This window comes from Staurois parvus, unplaced genomic scaffold (assembly GCF_062004578.1).
Source record: "Staurois parvus isolate SC_StPar_1 unplaced genomic scaffold, SC_StPar_1.0 ptg000122l, whole genome shotgun sequence".
NCBI lineage: Eukaryota > Metazoa > Chordata > Amphibia > Anura > Ranidae > Staurois > Staurois parvus.
Genome location: NW_028317918.1, coordinates 6,361,325 through 6,382,322, shown reverse-complemented (window position 1 = coordinate 6,382,322; position 20,998 = coordinate 6,361,325). Strand labels below are relative to the sequence as shown.

The window sequence follows — 20,998 nt, the reverse complement described above, 5'->3', positions numbered from 1 at the left end:
ATGCAGTTATTTTTTTGTTCTTTTTTAGCAAACACCATGGCAATGCTATGGTATGAACAGACTCCAAAGGAAATGAGACATTTGCCTTGTCTATGCATTGGCGGCGTTCTAGGTATTCCCCAGTTTGACTTACCGGTGTTTCTGTGAATCTTCCAGGACGGTTGTAATGCCTATGAAATGTGCTGGCCTTGGGCCCTTTGTTTCTTGGGGGATTTTTACAATAAAGCATCACTGCCCATATGCCAGAAGCATTGGAGAATGACATTGATGTAATTTTCTAGGCTAAGGGAAACTTACAGAGTCACAAGGCATTAGAACTGCTTAAATTAGATAAAAGCTGTTTGTGAGTGTTTTTTGAACTTGTTTACGCATTTAAAAAATGTTTAAGTTAGAAAAGTTGTTTATGCAGCTAGAAATGTTTACTGGTTTGTGCCATTATGATTGTGGGTATTAGAGAAGAGGTGTTTGTCCAGTAAAGTGACTGGGTGTGACTCTGTTACCTCAAGGAACCTTTCTGATATTTTTATAGCTAATAAAAAGGTTAACTATAAAAGGATTGTTCACCTTCACCAAAGAACTGCCTATGCAGGAAAGGGGCATCTGTGTCTCTGACTGAAGTTGAATAAATGTCCTTGCTATAGGTGTAGGCCATTTACGTACCTCATGAAGCCTGACTGGAATACTCTCAGGACGTTGCTACGTGAGGCCTAAAAAAAACAAGACACAAAGCCACATTTGGCTAACAATAGCTTTTGACTTCATTCAGCCCTAGACCACTCTGTAGCCACCACAATGGGCTTCATGGAGAAATACTAATAGGAAGTACTCCTACCCATGGCTAAACAATCATAGGTCTCCTTTAATTTTTCTTAAAAAGGTTTTTAAAAAAATGATGCTCTGAGCAACACATCCACTGTACCCTTTATCATAATGAGAACCAGTTTGTCTGTTTCTTTACATTAGAATGTAATATTAAAGACTTAGGGGTTACCGAGATGCAATGCCAAAGTGTCCCTGTAAACCCACGTATCTTGCCAAAAGGTTGTTGAAGTCTCAGACAATAAACCATCTGTACTGAAGGTTTTACAGCTAATAACTTAAAAAAATACACTGAAAATGCCCAAAGGGACTATTACAAAAATCAGATTTCTGGCTTGGACGGAGACTGATTCAGTTACCAAGAATAAACTTTCCTTTGCAAAGACAAAGTGAGACATAGAGAATTATTACGAACTCTTCCTGTCAACGTGACTGCTCCACTGACAACAGGAATGTATATGTAGCCACTACACTAAGGCAACTCACTGTTCAGCATCTAGTAAGACATCATAAACCTAATGGCCATACAGGCCATATGTAACTAAACAATAGAAATGCAGTGTTTCTAAGTACACACATTTGTGTCAAGAAAGCTGGATTAGATTTCGGTAACCATACTAGAAAATGCTAAGCCCTGGTTCACATATATGGGGAATTGGATATATATTGAACTGCATCCAATTCGCATAACATGTGAACCAAACCACTTTCTATAGAGCAGGTTCACATATGTAAGAGCTGGACACAGTGTGTTTTTAAAAACAGCCAACGATTTTCAGTCTGGTCCAGGTGCGATTTCAAGTGTCATACATTTTAAAAAGCAAATGTAGAATCCAAACGCACACGTTCCTGCGTAAAAAGTGTGTAAGGGGGTGCTGCAGCGACCGTTGGCTGGAACCGAGCAGAATCAGCAAGGGAGAATGTCACCAGCACACCGAGCATCAACAATATAGGTCCAAAAGTTTTAATGAACGATTACATAGTTACAGCAAGGCAACGTTTCGGAGTCTCACAGGACCCCTTCATAAGGCATGTGACCTGATGAACTTTTGGACCCTTATTGGTGATTCTTGGTGTTCTGGTGACATTCTCCCTTGCCCATACATTTTAAAAATTCACACCTGAACCATTGAAGGAAACCGCACTGGACTCCTTTGAAATAAATCGTACTGAAGCCAGCCCTGCACATATGTGAACCCGGGCTTAAAAGTAAAAAGTGGTAGTAGCACTTGGAGTTTCCACAATAAAAGGTGGACTTGCTTATTCAGCCACAGCTGTATCTTACAAGCCCTCTTGTATTAACAGTAGAATCCTGATTCTGCAGTTTAAGGTTTTGGGGTAACTTATGTCCATTTCATTCTTGAAATACCACGATACTTGTGGGCAGAGTTGACCAATTTGTTTTGCTAAATGAATATATCCTAAAGAGAGGTTCATGAATTTTAAAAATGTTTGTAGCTTCAGTCTCATTAGAGGTTGACTAGATGCAGGAGTGAACTTTCTGCATACATTGATGTATTGTTTTGATGGTTTGTAGCCATGAATCCAATGTATTAAGTTACATTGTATAGAAAAAGAAACTGTTCAGAAAGAGAAGTAGAGCACTCCAAGGAAAAACGAGGGCTCAGGTGCATGCTCAAACAACTAAAATAGCCTATAATCTCTAGGAGTTCTTGCGCATGGGCGCCTGAGCCCCTTTACCATAAATCTGAGAGTTTTCCCTCTTGCCTGAGCAGCCTAGATGCTGCATACAGCTGCCCATAGACACAAAAAGCAGTGTGTGGCTGTACTTAGGGTATATGGCCATGCAGTCATAAACACAGTACAGTGTATGGGTGTATGCATAAGAAATTGAAAAGGTTACATATGTTGCATATACCCATATACAACATACTAGTGTTTTCCTGAGTACCGCCATATACCCAGAGTATAGCCGTGCACAGCCATTCATGTCTACCAATAACCTGGGTGGGAGGAAAAACACTGGAATTTATGTTGTACAGGCTCAGTAATCCATGTGCAAGAGGCCTTAAAGTGTTACATTCTTGTATTCTACTGCAGGGCTATTTTTTTTCAACTCCAGGTAAAAAACACAATATTGTGAAATAAGATAAATTCCATACATGATATGTTAAGAGCTTAAAGTATATGTAAACGCTCACCTTGTAAAACAATCCAATCAGTTTAAAACAGAAATTAAAAGGCAAAACAAATGTGTATACATATAAAAAAACAAACATTATAAACATCTTCTTTTCCCCTGGTTTAAAAGTATTAACATTTCCTCTGAACTCATTATGCAGTTCAAAACAGAGAGCTGGTGGGAGGGGGCAGCACACTGAACTTCCCAGTGAAAGACTGGGGGGCGGGGCATGTCACCACAAATCATTAGAGAAGAGAACACCAAGTTACCAGCACAGAAAGAGAACAGACCACATTGTTCTGTCCTGCTTAGTGTGGTCAGTTTTATAATAGGAAAGCAGAAGGACTGGCAGGAACACCAGGGAAGAAATACAAAGAGGACAGGATACTTTTTCATGCAAGTACATGGTACAGCAGGCACATATCAGGAATATGAGATGTTGGGTCTACATACTCCTTAACCACTTGCCTACTGGGCACTTATACCCCCTTTCTGCCCAGGCCAATTTTCAGCTTTCAGCGCTGTCGCACTTTGAATGACAATTGCGCGGTAACGCAACACTGTACCCATATGAAATGCTTATTTTTTTTCACACAAAGTTTTCTTTTGGTGGTGTTTAATCGCAACTGGGTTTTTATTTTTTGTGCTATAAACAAAAAAAGCAAAAAAAAAAAAAAAAAGTGTTTTCTTTGTTTCTATATAACATTTTACAAACAGGTAATTTTTCTCCTTCACTGATGTGCATTGATGAGGCTGCACTGATGGGCACTGATAGGTGGCACGAATAGGCAGCAATGATGAGCACTAATAGACGGCACTGCTGGGCACTGACTGGTGGCACTGATGAGCACAGGTGGGTGGCACTACTGGGCACTGATCATCAGTGCCCTGATGATCGGTGCCAATCTGCTTTCTGGCAATTGCCGGTTATTGGCAGTACTTTCCCCATGCTGTGACAGCGTGAGGAAAGTGCAGCTGGCAACTGCATTTACCCAGTGATCTGCTGTGTCATTGGACACAGCTGATCACGTGGTAAAAAGCTGCTGCGATTGGCCTTTTACCACATCACGTGATCAGCTGTGTTCCTAGGACACAGCCATCACGGAGATTGCCTGGGGTGCACGTGCTCTGGGATGACGTCACATGACGCCCTCCCAGAACTGGACAACCGCGCTGTAGCTGTCATTTGGCTATAGCCCAGTTGTCAAGTGGTTAAGAAGGGTGGATAAAAATCAATGATTTAATATAAAGAAAAAAAAATAATCAGATTTTTTAACTAATAGCCGCCCGGCCAATAGCTGTTTGGAGGCCGGCAAAATGCTGTAGATTTTCGGGTGGACGCCATATGGCGTACTCCCGGGCATGAGCAGTTTTCACGCTTGCAGAGCTGCGCAGCGGCACGATCTGTCACCGGCCGTGTACCTCGGACATAGCCCATGACAGATCTGAGTGCCGGCCCCCGTTGCCGGTACCATGTGACCTGCTGTGACCAATCACAGCAGGTAACATGACAGTTGTATACAATGGATGGCTTCATTCATGCCATCCATTGTATACTAGTGTCTAGCTGTGAATGGTCACAGCAATCACATGTCATGTGATTAGCTGTGGCCAAATCACAGCTAAGCACAAAAAAAAAAAAAAAAGCCTGAATAAATCGATGTCATTCAGGTAAATGCTTGCTTATAGCAAAGTAATTCTTTGCTATAAGCAAATTGTGTAAAAAAACAAAACAAAAATACTGATCACTTCCCCAAAGTAGTACAATGTTACTATGGTAACATTGTACTACTTTGGACATAGTGAAATATGAAAAACAAATCTTAAAAAAAGAAAAAAAATGTAATAAAAAATAATAAAAATAAATATATATATATATACATACATACATACATACATATATATACATATATATATATAGAATTTTTTTTTTCCATACTGTCACCAGTCAGTGTCCCTGATCACCACCATGCCAGGTAAATGATGATGCTGTACTGCACTGGTGACAGTATGTAAAAAAAAGAAAAAAATAGTGAAAATAATTTTTTTACTTAACCGAAAAGTTATGACAAAAAAAATACAACTTCAAAAAACTCGCCATGCCTCTTATGAAGTATGTCGGACTGTCTACTTTGCAAAAAGGGGTCATTTGGGGGATATCTGTACTGTTCTGACATTCTTGGACCTCAAGAAATTAGATTGGCCGTCAGTACTTCAGGATTGATCAATATTCAGATCTATACCATAGTTTGTGAACTCTAACTTTCCTACAAACTAAAAAATACATCCTAATTTGGGTTATTTTCAAAGACATGTAGTAGAATACATCTTGGCCTAAATTTATGAAGAACAATTATTTATTTGCAAACTTTTATAACAAAAACAAAGAAATACGTGGTTTTGTTCAATATTTTCGGTCTTTTTTTGTTAATTTAGCAAAAAATAAAAACCCCAGTGGTGATTAAATACCACCAAAAGAAAGATCTAGTTGTGTGAAGAAAATAACATTTTAGTTTGGGCACAATGTTGTATGACCGCGCAATTGTCATTCAAAGTGAGAGAGCCCTGAAACCTGAAAAATGGCCTGGGAGGGAAGGGGGTAAAAGTGCCCCGTATGGAAATGGTTAACTTTAAATCAGCTTTTTTAGATTTTTATCAAATTAATTTTAATAAAAATGATTTTGGAGTAAAAATCTAATCTATCTGAAGATCGTTTTCTATTTAAGATACATTAATAATTTAGTTTATTCAGCATGAAATGGAGCTTAGTTATATAGCATGAGGATGTATATTCTGCAATATTTACATTTTTGGTAAACTCATTCAATGAATCCAAGCTCTGCAAGCTGAGATAACACGCACTGCATTGATACATTTACACAATTTCACAGTAACCATGAGAAAAAACATGAAATAAAAGAATTTGAGTATTTCTCCAACTATGTGTGATTAACCTATTAACCTAAAATCAGTACTGATAATGCTGTTTTACTAACCTGACAGCTTATTATTCTAAAGTGGAAACCTTCATTTGGTTTGCAAATATTAAAGTTTCTAACTACCAGCAAGAATGAGTCAGATTCCTTACATTTAAAGAGCACCTGTCATTTTAGATTCATCATGGCAATGCCTGTTAGCGGGCATCCACTTACCTGCTGCCACCACATCCCTCACCTTGTGTCACTGCCACATCACCAGCCATCCTATTAAAGTGAATGAGACGGTCGGTGAGTCAACAGCAGGTCAGAGGAGGAGCTGCTGCGGGACAGAGATGACAGTTGCCCTTTAACAATTATGATTTAAATCGAGCCTTTTCACTAGTGATTTAAATCAAATCCACCCTGTCTTTAAGTGGGCATTTCATTTATGAGTGGAGGATGGAAAGCCTAGTGACTTGCACATCCTTCAAACACTAGCGGCAAAATTCCTTTCTTGGAGTTCCTAATAAGCAAATTATCTGCACTGTAACAAAACCAAACAAGGATGTTTCAGGATTCATCGACACTTGCCTTTTGAAGCCATGCTAAATTGATGTGCATTGCCACTGCAGACCAAAGGATATAACAATCTAGTGCATGTCTCAAACCACCAGTGTTCAACCAAAAAGATATTATATTTCAAGGTTTTTCACAGTTCAAGGGTTATCTCTGACATAAAGCAATACATGTAGTGAAATTAGACATTCTTACCTGCATGGGTCCTGGTATACAAGATAAAACTCTTTCAATGTTTTCTGCACTGACTTCCACATCATTAACAGCAATTAGAGTATCGCCTGTCAAAAGGAAAAAATAAACCATAAAAATGTACACCATAAGACCCAGTGTTTATACCTGCTTAGTATGTCCATCATTCTTCACAATTAGAATTGATCAGTAATCCATGTTCAGATGGTCCATAGCTATACCTGCATTCTGTGGTTGGAAAATTGCTATTTGCACGGTACCTCACCTCGTAATCAGGGGCGGACTGACAACTCATGGGGCCCCCAGGCAATAGGGGATCATGGGGCCCCTGTGTCCTTGCCCAAACTCAAAAACGCCTATGAAAAAGGTACCAGGGGCATCTCATGGGGCCCCCTACTGACCCTGGGCCCTCGGGCAGTGCCCGAGTTTCCAAATGGACAGTCCGCCCCTGCTTGTAATAGAGCTGAAGCTAAAGCAGATCGTGTGAAATGTGATAAACGTCTGACTGCTGCATGTTCTTATTACTTAATGTGGAATTGCACTGCATCTGAGCACCACAAACCAAAACTGCTAGTTAATTCATTTTTAATATGCAAAGCAAACGCCCCCATCCACCCATGTCTCCATGCTTTATTTTGCTGAGAAATCATCTTGAACCCCCCCCCCCCTGGCATTTCAGGCAGTGGCCATCTTGAGTAAGGAATCCATCTGCCTTTAGCTCAGGCATAGGCTGAGCAGAGAACCCTCCCTCCCTTCCTAAAGACTGCTAGGATAGATTATTTAATTTGCCTGGGCATGGAAACCAGGAAGTAACTAAAGAAATTAAAAAAAAAAAAAAGTTTAAAAACAGTAAATATGATACACCTTTCCTATCTATCTATCTATCTATCTATCTATCTATCTATCTATCTATCTGCCAATGCTAGCAGCATAAAGATTAGAAATAATCCAAGTTGATTGAGAGAGTGAAGTGCTTTAATATACATCCTGATCAGGATTATGTCCTGAATGGCAGTAATGCTCTATGGCACATGTGTCAAACATAAGGCCCAGGGGCCAAATCCGGCCCACCAGGCCATTTCATGTGGCCCTCACACCCAGGGCTTTTTTAGCCGGAAAATGGCAGAGTGGTGCAGAGGTCAAAGCTGAGAAGGAGAGGTGGAAAAAAAAAAAAAAAAAAAGATGTGGACAGCCCATGAAAGAGAGCTGAACCCTGCACTCTGTCCAAAGTACACCCCTAAGCCCTGCACTCTGTACATAGCACACTCCTGAACTCTGCACTCTGTATGTAGCACACTCCTGAAGTCTGCACTCTGTATGTAGTGCACACTAAAGTCCTGCACTCTGTAGGTAGTGGTACTCCTGAACTCTACATACATAGTCTTACAGATACAACCGGCCCTTTAAAGGTAACTTAATGCTGATGTAGCCCGTGATGAAATTGAGTTTGCCACCCCTGCTCTATGGTATGGGAAAAGTGCATTTTGTAACTTATAAAACTAAATTGAAAATATGCATAAAATAAAAACGATACTAGTTGGTTGGTTTACCTTGGTTTGATACAAACCAATAACCTAAGTGAAAAGCAAGTGCTAGACAAAATTTGAGCTGGTCAGAAATAAAAAAAAATCTGCTATTCAAGGGTTGCTCTATTGTTAAAACACATATTCCCTGCTTAAAACGATCTACAGGTCTACACAGGTTTATGTCCAAAGTCACTTGATGCTTCACATAACTACTATAGAACACAAATATGCATCAGCAGCAATGAAAAGATTTCTATTCATACCATGTATGCTATGGCTGAGTTGACAGACAGCATACACGTTACCAGGGCACTGTGACGCTAAACGCGCTCAGAGGAATGAGGTATTAATGTAACAGAAGGTAACTCATAAGTACACAAATGCAAGCGCCTAATATGTCACCTGATTTTATGGACCTTAAAGCTGAACTCCGGGAATATGACATAAAAATATTGCAGTGGGCTCCCCCACACTACAAACATTAAATACTTGATAAATTTGGGGATGTGCAATAAGGAAAAATACTTGCCTCACTCCTGAATTCAGCAAGCTCCCTTGATCCGTGCATCCGATTGCTGCAGCCTCCCCACCAAGGTGCTTCGGGCTGCGGTTGTATGCTCACCCCTTTACATACAACACACAGACTAGAGCTTCAGGGAGGGGAGGAAAGCGCAAGAGTGAAGAGTCAATAATGAATGCCTGTTCTGCCTACCATAAACTAAATGAGCATTTAAAGTAAAATTCCAGTCTCAACATTACTAGTCCCCTCCCCCTCCTAACACCTATGCTCACTAACCTGTGTAAAAAAGATGTATATTACTTACCTGTTCTGAGCCCGCTCTGATCCGGTCAGGTGATCCCTTGTGTCAACCAGCAACAGCTGCAGGGCAGCGGAGAGAAGACTCAACAACAGTTGGATATGCATGGGAGCAGTGATGTCACCACTACGCTACTGCAACGGCTACAGCTGTAGTCAGCACTTTCTTCTCTCCCTCGCTGACTGACACAGGGGAGTCAGATCACGTAACTGAAAATAGGTAAGTATACATTATATACATTTTTTTTTCAGACAGGTTAGTCAGAATATATGTTAGGCAGCGAGGGGACATTTTTAAGACTAGTTAGTTTTAGGCTAGAAGTCTACTTTAACCCACTGCAAGGGTTGTTTTTGTCACAATCCTAAAACTTGGCTTTAACTATTGAATATCATAGGTAATAGAATATGCAAGTGAATATTGACCAAAATTCATGCGGGATAAAACACTCCAAACAATTGTCAAATCAATTAAAGCCAAACTCCATGCAAACCGGTAAAAGTGGACCCATGTTCACTTTATAGGATATGTTCACCTTAAAATAAATAAATAAATGCACATCTTTTTGCAGGTAAAAGAGCGTGCATTTATTAATTTTTCTTCTTTCCTGTAAAACATTGCACCCGTGATCAGCAGATCGCTGGTGTAATCTCAGGCTTCTGTAGACTGTCAGTGTAGCTGTATGCCTGTGCAGTGTAGGGGCAGACAGTTATACGACAGGAAAAATCTATAAAGTGCTCAACAGCACCTTGGTAGTCCATTGAGAACTACAATCCTTCAGCCATAAAGGTTCATTCATTCACAGAATTCTGATGGAATGATGTGGTTGAGTGGGCACAGCCACGCACAGCCGCTTTTTTTTTTTTTTTTTATAAATAGTGACACTGGGTACAGGGAAAAGATCCCTGGCCCGCTGCCAAGGGGGGTGGATTAGGGTGAAAGAATAGGGGAGAAGCTGCAGGAGTGGGGACAGGCAGTACAGAGGCTAAGTGGTTAGCATTTCTGCCTGGCAGTACTCAGGTCGTTGGTTATAATCCCAGCCACGGCAACACCTGCCTGGAGTTTGCATGTTCTCCCTGTGCCTGCGTGGGTTTCCTCCAGGTACTCCGGTTTCCTCCCACACTCCAAAGACACACTTGGAGGTTAATTGGCTCCTGTCTAAATTGGCCCTAGTATGTGTATGTATTAGGTGTATATATGAATGTGAGTTAGGGACCTTAGATTGTATGCCCCTTGAGGGTTAGGGACTGACGGGAATGTACAATATATATGTAAAGCGCTGCGTAAATTGACAACGCTATACAAGTACCTGAAATAAATAAATAAAATGTTACATGTTCCATCCTAAAAATGGGTTGAATATGTAACATGTTCCCAAAGGTAAACTTATCCTTTACCTAGTTGAGGACACTGGGTGTGCTACACACGCCCACAAACCATCAAAGTACTCAGGGCGTGTGTAGCACATCCAGTTCTTCTGTCAATCTGCTGTGTTCACCACCTCCCACTTGTCAGCAATTCTAGCCTCTTAATATACAAGCCAGAATTGCTATGAGAAAAAAAAAAAGGAAATAGTTTATAGCCACCTATAGAGAGATACGACATTGTTACTTTTGTAACTACTAGATTTCATTCATCAGCAGGTCAAAAGAATGAGCTTCTACCTGCCAAAGTAACCTGACAGGTAAAAAAAAAAAATTAATAGAGTGATGAGTACAGAGCTGTAAAACAAAAATAGAAAATTTTATGTTTGAGCGCAGCAATTTTTTTTTTTTCAGACAGGTTAGTCAGAATATATGTTAGGCAGCGAGGGGACATTTTTAAGACTAGTTAGTTTTAGGCTAGAAGTCTACTTTAACCCCTACAATGCAAGGGGACCCACTGCAAGGGTTGTTTTTGTCAACATGTTTACATGTGTATATTGCAATCCTGGCAATGAAGAAGAATTTTTATATTTGTGAACACTTACGCTCCTTTACATGAGCTATTTATGGAACATTTTACTCAGGAACTTATTGTCAACAAGCTCCTGAATATACACATCAGTAAATTCTTACTTCCATGTGCAAATGCGCAAAAGAGTTGAAATGAGCTGTGTGACCTGTAAAAGATTTACAACTTGTTCAAACAGTCTTGTAGTCCAGGAACTTTGACAGGTCAGTCACCTAACTATCCTCTTTTACGGTTAAAGTGTTACTAAACCAACAACAGTAAAATCAGTCTTTATGTGCAGTAAAGCATGCTGGTTATACTCACTGTGGAACCTATGGGGTTCATTCTCTGTATTGTGTAAAAATGCTGTCTGATCCTGACTTCTCTTATCCTCCCCTTTTTCCAGTGTCTACCTCTTATCTCCTGATAAGACAAATTGTGTGGACATATTGCACATGCTCAATTTAGTGTGTATTGCTAGAGAGGTTTTTTTTCTTGGGAGAGTGCATGTGATCAGCACAGGGCCAATCAGCACTGTCCAGAGGTCAGGGGTCCTGCATCCTCCTACAAGCTTTAACCAGTGCTCGGCTGGACACTAATAGAAGTGTTACTAAATCCACAACAGTAAAATCAGTCTGTATCTGCAGTAAAATATGCTTGTTATACTCACTGTGGAACCTAAGGGGTTAATCCTCTGCATTGTGTAAAAAAGTTGTTTGATCCTTTCTTCTCTGTTCCTCCCTTTTTTCAAGCGACCACCACTTATCTCCACATTAAACCATAGGCATGCACAGTTTGGTGTGTATTGCTAGAGAGGTTTTTTTCTTCCTTGGGAGAGTGCATGTGATCAGCACAGGGCCAATCAGCACTGTCCAGACAGAGGTCAGGGGATTTGTATCCTCCTAGGGCAGAAAGAAAACTCCTCCTACATGCTTTAGCTAGTGCCGGGCTGGACACAGACTGCCACAAGACTGCTCTAACGGCTGATGAGAAAAGATATTAAGCAGTTTATATTTACTAAAATAATTGCACTTCCATGTTCTGTGTGCTGTGGGAGACCAGATATAGTGGATGCAGGGTCCTGGGTTTAGACACACTTTAAACTGTGTCTATACACCACAAGAATTTTTTAGCTAGGATACAGATCCCCCTGCAAGCTGCTGACTGGGCAAATTAAGGAACAACATTACACTAATTAGTCCAAAAATTATGGATGGTTGTGATTTCAATATCCTAAAGCCTACGGCCTCATTTACATGTGCACAACCATCCAAAGCAGTGTGCCCGAGCTGACAAGGAGGAGAACTGTTAGTAAACAAAACAGTTCTCCCCTCTGTCGGAGATCATCGGAAATCACCGGGCGCCGGCGAGTAATCACCCCTGCCGCCCGGTACCAGTATTTCTGCTATAGGGCGGATGGGAAGCGAAGTGGTTAAAGAAGAACTTACAAGGCTTGTTTACATTCCTTGTAATAGGAATAAAAGTGAAAAAAAAAAAAAAAAAAAAAGGCACAGTGTAAAAATAAAATAAGAACATTTTTTTTTAAAGCACCCCCATCCCTCCGTGCTCATGCACAGAAGTGAAAGCATATGTAAGTCGCACGCACTTAAACGATGTTCACAGCACATGTGAGGTATTGCCACGAACATTAGAGCAAAAGCGGTAATTCTAGCGCTAGACCTCCTCTATAGCTCTAAACAAGCAACCTATAAAAATGGTTAAAGCATCGCCTATGGAGATTTCTAAGTACCATAGTTTGTTGCCATTCCTTGAGTGTGCGCAATTTTAAAGCGTGACATGTTAGGTATCCATTTACTCGCCAGAACATCGTCTTTCATATTTTACAAAAAAATAGGGTATATATTGTGTGTTTTTTTTTTAATTCATTAAAGTGTATTTTATCCCAAAAAATAGTGTTTAAAACACCGCTGTGACAATACCATGTGACATAAAAAAATTGCAATGATCGCATTTCATTCTCTAGGGTCTTTGCTAAAAAAATATATATAATGTTTGGGGGTTATAAGTAATTTTCTAGAGAAAATACTGATTTAAACGTGTAAACAAAAAGTGCCAGAAAATACTTGATCTTCAAGCGGTTAAACTTTAAGCTCTTTCTTCTACTTGCATCTGGTGATCCTGCCAGTAAGTCTGTTTTTCAAAAGCACAAGTTCTCCAGCAGAATGTATCAATTTACATGGATGAGACAAACCATAACACTGGCAAGGGTGTATAAAATACTCAGCTTTTATTTATGTAAAACCTTTATCCCCAGAATGGCAATGCTGCTGTGCCTCCTGTGTCATTCATCTAAAGTGGAGTCTTACTAATACAGGAAGTATATTAATGGCCAGATCACCAGTTGAAAACAGGCAAAAAAAGCCAAAGAAAAGAAAACTAATGCAGCCAACACATCTCATTATTGGAAATGCAAAGCTGCAATATATTATTACATTTTGGGTTTTGGGTTTATTACTGCTTTAACATCACAAACATCCATCCAACCCCAATTTTTCAAGATTGGCAATATTTATCTGCAGTGTATTAGGTTATATGCATACTGCTTCAAATAATAAAGACTTGAAGAAAGTCAAGAAATTTGCAGCAAGAAATTGAACTTACCAATAAAGATTTGGCGGCTTCTGACAGCTGGACTTTCTGGAATAAAACCATGTATAACTAGTTTCTCATGGCTTGTCCATTTATGCACTGCATCATACTTGCCCTGTCTTTCCATAAGTTTACTGGTCCTTGACGACTGATGTACAATCCCAATCAGAGCCTGCAGAAGGTTAAGTTTCTCATATGGTCCATTTTCAAGCAAACGGTTTGGATTTACATACAGACAAATGTCTTTGTACTGCTGATGCACACTCATTCCAGTTTTATGGCTGGGTTGGTGTTTGAGGATGGATGTTGGCCCTGCTTGGCTATTTAATCTTGCAGATCTTTTCTTGCCAATGTGTTTATTTTTCAATATTTTAGTAAGTCTCTTAAACCGTGGCTCAGCCTTTTTATCTTTCTTAACATCTTCGGATATTACTTCTGCCTCATTTTCGCAAAACCGCACATGGTTTACACCTTGTGAATTCAAGAGAGTTTCTTCCTCTCCTTCACTCAATTCAAGATAGAAGAGCTCTCCATTTCTTTGTACACTTTCCAGCCACTCTGGCTCCAAGTCACTACAAGGAAAAGCAAAATGCGTCATCAGCAATTACATTTGTTTTAAATAAATATCATAAATATATGGGAAATAAAGCATATCTTAATACAGTGATTATAAAGAATATTTTTTTTAAATAATGCTTTTTTGGTCTTCCTCTCCTGGGGTTCCCTCCCTGGCTCCTCCTTCCTTCTGAGTGCCCCCCGTAGCAAGCTGCTTGCTTTGGTGGAACTCATGCAGGCTCAATGTTGGGCTGGGCTGTGTATGTCTATTGACACACATCATGGCTTGTCCCTGCTCCCTCTTCACAGGGTGCCTCCTCAATGGCTCCCGCTGCTACCTCAATGTCCTGTGAGGACAGCACCACTGCTCTCAGGCACAGCACTGGATCGAGGTTGGGTTCAGGCAAGTATTTAGTGGGTGGCTGACCATGGAAGGTTTTTTACCTTAATGCAGAGAATGCAATAAGGTATAAAACCTTAAAGTGTTAATAAACATAATTTTCTTATTATTTACAGGTAAACTTATAAACCAGGTTACCTGTAGGTAAAATTAATCTCTCTTTAACATGCACCGCTTAGGAGATATTCTAGTGAGCGGCAGCTGGTGACATTATTGGTGCATGGTTCCCTGGTCTCCTCCTCCCATGCCCGCCTCCAGGACGTCAACCATCCTCTGGAACTCCCTGCCCCAACCCATCAGATTATCACCTACTCTCCTCTCCTTTAGGCGCACCCTGAAAACCCATCTCTTCAGGGAAGCCTACCCCACCCCCTGCTAACTTGCCGACCTCCTCTACTCTTCCTACCACTCCATCCCCCACAGCTATCTCCTCCTGTACCACTATCCCCTCCCTCCTAGATTGTAAGCTCGAAAGAGCAGGGCCCTCAATCCCCTCATGTTTTGCATTGTATTGGTATTGTTCTGTCACATGTTCTGTCCCTCTTTGTAATGTACAGCGCTGAGTGAACTATCGGTGCTTTATAAATACTGTATAATAATAATAATAATAATAATAATAATGTGCTCTGAATGAGCCATTCCTTCAGAGCACTGTGCCATGGTCGTGACTCCCGTACGTATCGCAGGAGTGATGTTGCCACGGCTCTGCCAGTCCAGCGGCCATAGCCCGGGAACCCAGAAACAAGACTGGGTGAAGATGGAAGCCTCTGCAGCAGTGACAGCATGCCCAGGAGGGCTTTAATGTGCTGTTATGCGATGCATACTAGCACAATATGCCTTTACCCTGCAGGGGGAATATTTTTTTTCTTCTTTAAAGTGGAAGTAAACTCCCACTGGACACTTGTACCTACAGGTAGGCTTATAATAGAGCTTACCGGTAGATACAATGAATACCTCCAAAACATGCACCGTTTAGGAGATATTCAGTATCCCTGCAGCCGATGACATCACCGGCGCACGCACTTTGAAGGAACAACATATCCGTGTCATTGCTTCAGAGTTCTTTGCTGTGGCCAAGACTCCCATGCTCATGTGTGGGAGTGACATTATCACGGCTTGGCCAATCAAGCTTCCAGAGAACGCAAATCCGGAAGGAAGACCAGGTAAAGATGGAAGCCCAGCATCACTGGAGGACTTCGTTGTAAGGTAAGGCTTTCCATAATGTGCTAGTATGCGGTGCATACTAGCACATGACATTTTGCAGGAGGTAGGTTTTTTTTTTGGGGGGGGGGGGGGGGTTGCTGATTTACTACTGCTTTAAGCCTTTACAAACACTTTAACATAGCAAGGTAGAATGATAGTATGACACGGGGCACTCCCTTCACATTACATTACATCACATCCTTTTACATCAGTGTCCTCAGCCCCCCCCTTCACATTAGTGTCCCCCTTTCACATCACAGCCCCCACTTTACATCAGTGTCCTCAGTCCCTGCCCTTCACATTAGTGTACTCCGTCCCTCTTTCACATCACAGTCCCCACTTTACATCAGTGTCCTTAGGCCCTCCTTTCGCAGCATTGCCCCCTCCCTTACATAACATGCCGCCTTCACACACATCACAGACCCTCCACCCTTTACATCACTGTCCTCAGCCCCCCCATCTTCACATCACAATCCCCTGTTTTACATAACATGATCCCTTTCCATCACAGCCTCCCTCCAAATGACAGTACTGCCTTTACATCTCAGGCCCCACCCTGCATCCTAGCAACCAATCATCCACTTGTAATGTGAAAAGATCGCAGAGCTCGCCTGCTGTCCAGACTTGTGTCACCTCACGCCTTCTGCCCTGTTCTGAGATGATAGCAGCAGTGGCAGAGGAAAGGATCAGGGGAGAAACCTGGGATAGTACACACATGCTGCTGGTATGGATATTACATTACATGGAGGGAGCAAAAGCATAATTAAAGCCAGACTTTTTAGGTTTTGGAGTGGCGAAGGGTCCCATGTCAAGTTTTTGATGCGGTTTGTTTCCCCTCCAGAGATTTGCTCTCATTTTGTCCTGGTGATCAATAAAAGAGAGGAAAAATCCATCATTTCAAGCTAGAACAGGAATAGAGGGGAAATCTTCCAATGGTAACACTTGTATTGGTGACAACCATCTAAAAGGGAATTTACTTCTCCTGGGAAAGATTTCCTGTAACTTCCTTCTTACAGGACTGCAGGATAGGAAATGAATGGTAGAGTAAAGGTGAAAGGACAGCCAAGTATAACCTCTCTAGCTCCCAGCATGCCTCAGTTTAGTAGTAGGCATTGAAAGGAGTGGAGGGGAGAGACCTGCATCCTATAATTTACTACATGAAAAGGATTTTACATGTAAGACAAAACTTCTATTTTATTATTGTGGAAAACAGGATAGTATTCTGAAAAAATTAGGATGTCCAAAAGCTGTCAAACTGAGGGGCAGGGCAACAGCAAAACAAAAGGCGAACAGGTAGACAAGGAAAAAAATCAAAAGGTTAACAAATGTGTCTCAAGGGACCCTACAGTGTTGCCTACAGAACCTTATTATTGAAGCCGGCATCAGATGAGGCCTGAACGTCCACCTGGTAAAACATAACGTACGTGTGAAGAAAAGATGACGTGGCAGCCTTGCAAATCTGAGCAACAGATGCCTGATGCTGAAAGCCCATGAAGCACTAACTGATCTACTGGAGTGGTGTATGACTGGAAAAGGGGGAAACCTTGCTTAAATGATGAGCTGACAAATCCACCTAGCAACAGTAGAAAGACAAGCAGGCTGTCCGTCAGGAATGAGAGTTGGACTGACGAAAGGGAGCTGTAGCTGAGAGAAACACTTGAACAGCGTGGACTTCATCCAGACAATAGAAGGAAATCACTTTAGCATGTTTAAGAGCAGGACAGAGATGGTAAAACAATGCCTTGGCAAAGGTGAAATAAAGAAACAATCTTGAGAAGTAAAGGATTTTACCAGGTTAAACTGGAACTAAAATATCCAATCCTTTACAGACAGTGAAGCTGCCATCTAAAGCTGGCCACAGATGTGTTGCAATTCAGCTGGTTCAACAGGGACTTGTCACATTTTGATGTGGTCAGTCTTGCTCAACAGGAGTCAACTGAAGGGTTGACTGCCATCAGGCAGGCCTGTTAGAAAATGTTTCACAATCAGCGATTGCAGCCAATGGGCTGCAACTGCTGACCAGTGTATTCTGACAGCTAGGAGTGCTCGCTGTCAGAATCAAAAGTCTCAGCAGGAAGGATTTCTTCCTCCACCTCAACTGTGAATAAGGAATCTATTCATTTTTTCCATTCAGCTGGCTGTCTGAAATAAAAATAAAACAAACCATCTATGGCCAACCTTAGCTTCCGTCTGATCTGCAGATGCCTTGGTGCTGCACATGTGATCAGTTATGACCCCCACCATTTGGTAGCGTGACAGTTTGGCTCAGAGAACAAGCAACTGTAACAAGTATCACTCAGGAAAGGTCTTGAATGTAACAGTTTTGGGAAGCAGATAAACCAGTGGATTTAATTCAGCTTTAAGGCCACCAATTCAGAAACTTGCCTCAAAGAAGTGAAGGGCAACCTTGCAAGTAAGGATGGACAAAGCAATACCCCAAATAGGTTCAAAAGGTGGCTTTTGAACAACTGCAAGAACCGGGTTGAGATCCTACGAAGTCACTAGCATTTTTTGCTGGCTGATAGCTAAAAAGAGTGGGAAATTTGAGTGGAGTGAAAAAGTTTTACTTTTGACTGCTGGTGATTGCTGGTGCTTGTAGTTGTTTTATTTTCTTCTTTGGGTCGTGCTAAAAGCTTTTACTTTTTTTAAATCACTTTTTCTGTCACTTTTTAAATAGCATTTTTTTCTTCCTTTCCTTGTCTTCAGTCTGAACTTTTATGGGGAAGGATTAATTGGTCACAGGTGATACAGGTCCTATAAAAATAAAAAAAAAAAACTTGCTGTGGAGCTCACTATGAGCTTGCTCATTTTTGAGCATGCCTGTATTTTGCGTGCTGGACCTTTGATAAGTGGAGTTAAAAAACTGGAGTGGAAAACAGGAGTCTATTAACCTGTAAGTGACAACTGATATTTCCTATTAATATTGTAACTGGGATAATGTGTGCTAGCAGGGTGGAAGGTTTTGTGCAGTGCACAGTGTGCCGCATGTATGCAGCAATAAAGCAACAGCTCCAGGATAGATACCACTGAGGGAATACTGGCATCAATGAATACAACACAGAAAACTGAGTTCTTCAAAAAGACTATATGAACACACTGCAAAATATATTCCAATGGGCAACAAGTTTAAAAGGCTAAAAATCAAAACTATGTGGCTTATGGCCAAAGTTAAAAAAGCTATAGATAATATAAAAGAGCTTTTATTTTAAAATATAAAAATGAAAGAATGCTATCATCGATTAAACATTACAAAGAATATAAAAGAATATGCAAAAAGGAAATAAAGGCCGCAAAAATTGAAAACAAACGACAGATTGCAGAAGATAGCAGGACCAACCCCCAAAAATTCTTCAAATATATTAATAGTAAAAAGGTCTGGTCCGAGCATGTAGGCCCTTTACAAAATAATCCAGAGTGGGTGACTGGGGACAAAGAAGGCAAATTTATTAAATACCTTCTTCAGCTCTGTGTATGCAAAAGGAGCATGGGGGAGCTCATGTCCATAATGGGCATGGTATTTGTCCACCAGGTCAGCCATAAATAAGCACCCCAAAAGCTTGACTTTGAAATTTGGATGTCAGTGCAAAAGAAAAAAGAATCATGGACAGTGCTCAACTGTTTTTTGTTGCAAGTGCACTAATATGGCCACAATCACTTCAAGCAGAATAACTAAGAAAACACTTCAACGTCTGGGAGTCTAAGGCATCATCAGAGCTTTTTGGCTTGCTCCGCCTCTCACATTGCGGTGGCGATAAACTACTTTGTTACACAAGCAGGGAAAAAACTCTATTTAGTAACTTTTTTTCCACGTGTGCTAGAGATTATGTCTTCTGTTAGATTTCCCGATGTTCCATATGAAATTGATACAACGGGATTAATGACACTTTAATACTGATCTAAAATTAATTATGCAAATAAAAAAAAAAACATTACACAGAGAAATATGGGGGGTTATCAATGCACAAATTATTCTGAAAATACTAGTCACTTGCTGACAAAAAATCGTCAAAAATGTTAAATTACTGCTCTGTAGCAATAATACAGCAAGTCAGAATTCCTGGCAGCCTGTTTCCAGTTATTCGATCAGCCTAACAACCAGGCAACTAGCATTTTCAGAAGATTTTGTCAGCAATGAAAACGACCTTATTTGTCAATTCAGGATTCCTATAAGAACTTCTGACTTTTCTCTGCAGTTGCTCACTTGCATCCTTCTTCTGGGTCAATGACTTAAAATGAGTGGATTTAACTAACAGGTAGGCAACATGGATATTTAGAAGGTGGTCAGCAAGGCAGCTCCCATGCTGCTCCCATGTCAGGAAAGCTTTATTCAGAGGGATAGGGACAGGAAGAAGTCAATGCCTATCCATAAAATTTTATTTATTTATTTCAGGTACTTACATATATAGTGCCAACAATTTACAAAGTGCTTTGCATATATATTTTACATTCACTTCAGTCTCTGCCCTCACGGAGCTTACAATCTAAGGTCCCTAACTTACATTCATCCATACACATACTATTAGACAAAAGCCAATTAACCTATCAGTGTGAAATGTGGGAGAAAAACTGGAATACCTGCAGGAAACCCACGCATGCACAGGGAGAACTTGCAAACTCGAGGCAGGTAGTGCCGTGGTTGGGATTGGAACCTATGAATCTAGTGCTGCTTTGCAGAAGTGCTAACGACTTGTGCAGGAGTGCAAAAAATATGATTTAAGGGTTAACAAAATAATCTGAAATGACCACAAAGTGTTTGCTCTATGGGAGAAATGTTAGTTTGATTCATTTGATGATCTGACATTTTCCCATGAATAAATGTGTAGAAAAAAAATGCTTCAAGAGAAAATAGAGTGCTAGGTATCAGCTGAACATTGTAGACAGATTGGGTACCTGGCATCTGGGGACTGTGCAGCATTACAAGGATGTATTATAACCAAAAAAACAAAACAAAATATGCGTCATAAAAAAGGACTCCATGTGAGACCACATAATACAATCTAATTGCCGGAGTGTGTCATACTTTAGTAGAATAAATTAGGATTTTGACATCTATAAAAGGCCCTGCATGGTGACAGCTGGCTTTTCACTTTTATGTACATTAGCATTTCATTACATCCTTGTACAGCTGATTTCAGGCCTCTTCTACTCAACACTTCTCAATACTCAGCTTTTCAGAGTGTACAAGGATTATACAGCGTGAAGATTTGGCCGTTTTTTTTTTTGTTTTTTTTTTACATAAACCATGGGAATGAAAAACAGATGCCCCTCCAGAGACAAACAGCTCATATAAGCATTTTAGTATTCAACCA

The 20,998-nt window shown here is 40.6% G+C and overlaps 1 protein-coding gene across 1 annotated transcript in view; it reads right to left on the bottom strand.

The window, feature by feature from the left end:
- Positions 1–20,998, bottom strand: part of INTU (inturned planar cell polarity protein) — a 116,706-nt gene that overhangs the window by 69,433 nt on the left and 26,275 nt on the right. Inside the window, exons 2-3 of the mRNA XM_089672186.1 lie at positions 13,544–14,103; positions 6,652–6,737 (exon numbers count right to left, since the gene is read on the bottom strand). Of these exons, the coding sequence (XP_089528312.1) occupies positions 6,652–6,737; positions 13,544–14,103 (646 nt within the window). The remainder of the gene's footprint in view (positions 1–6,651; positions 6,738–13,543; positions 14,104–20,998) is intronic.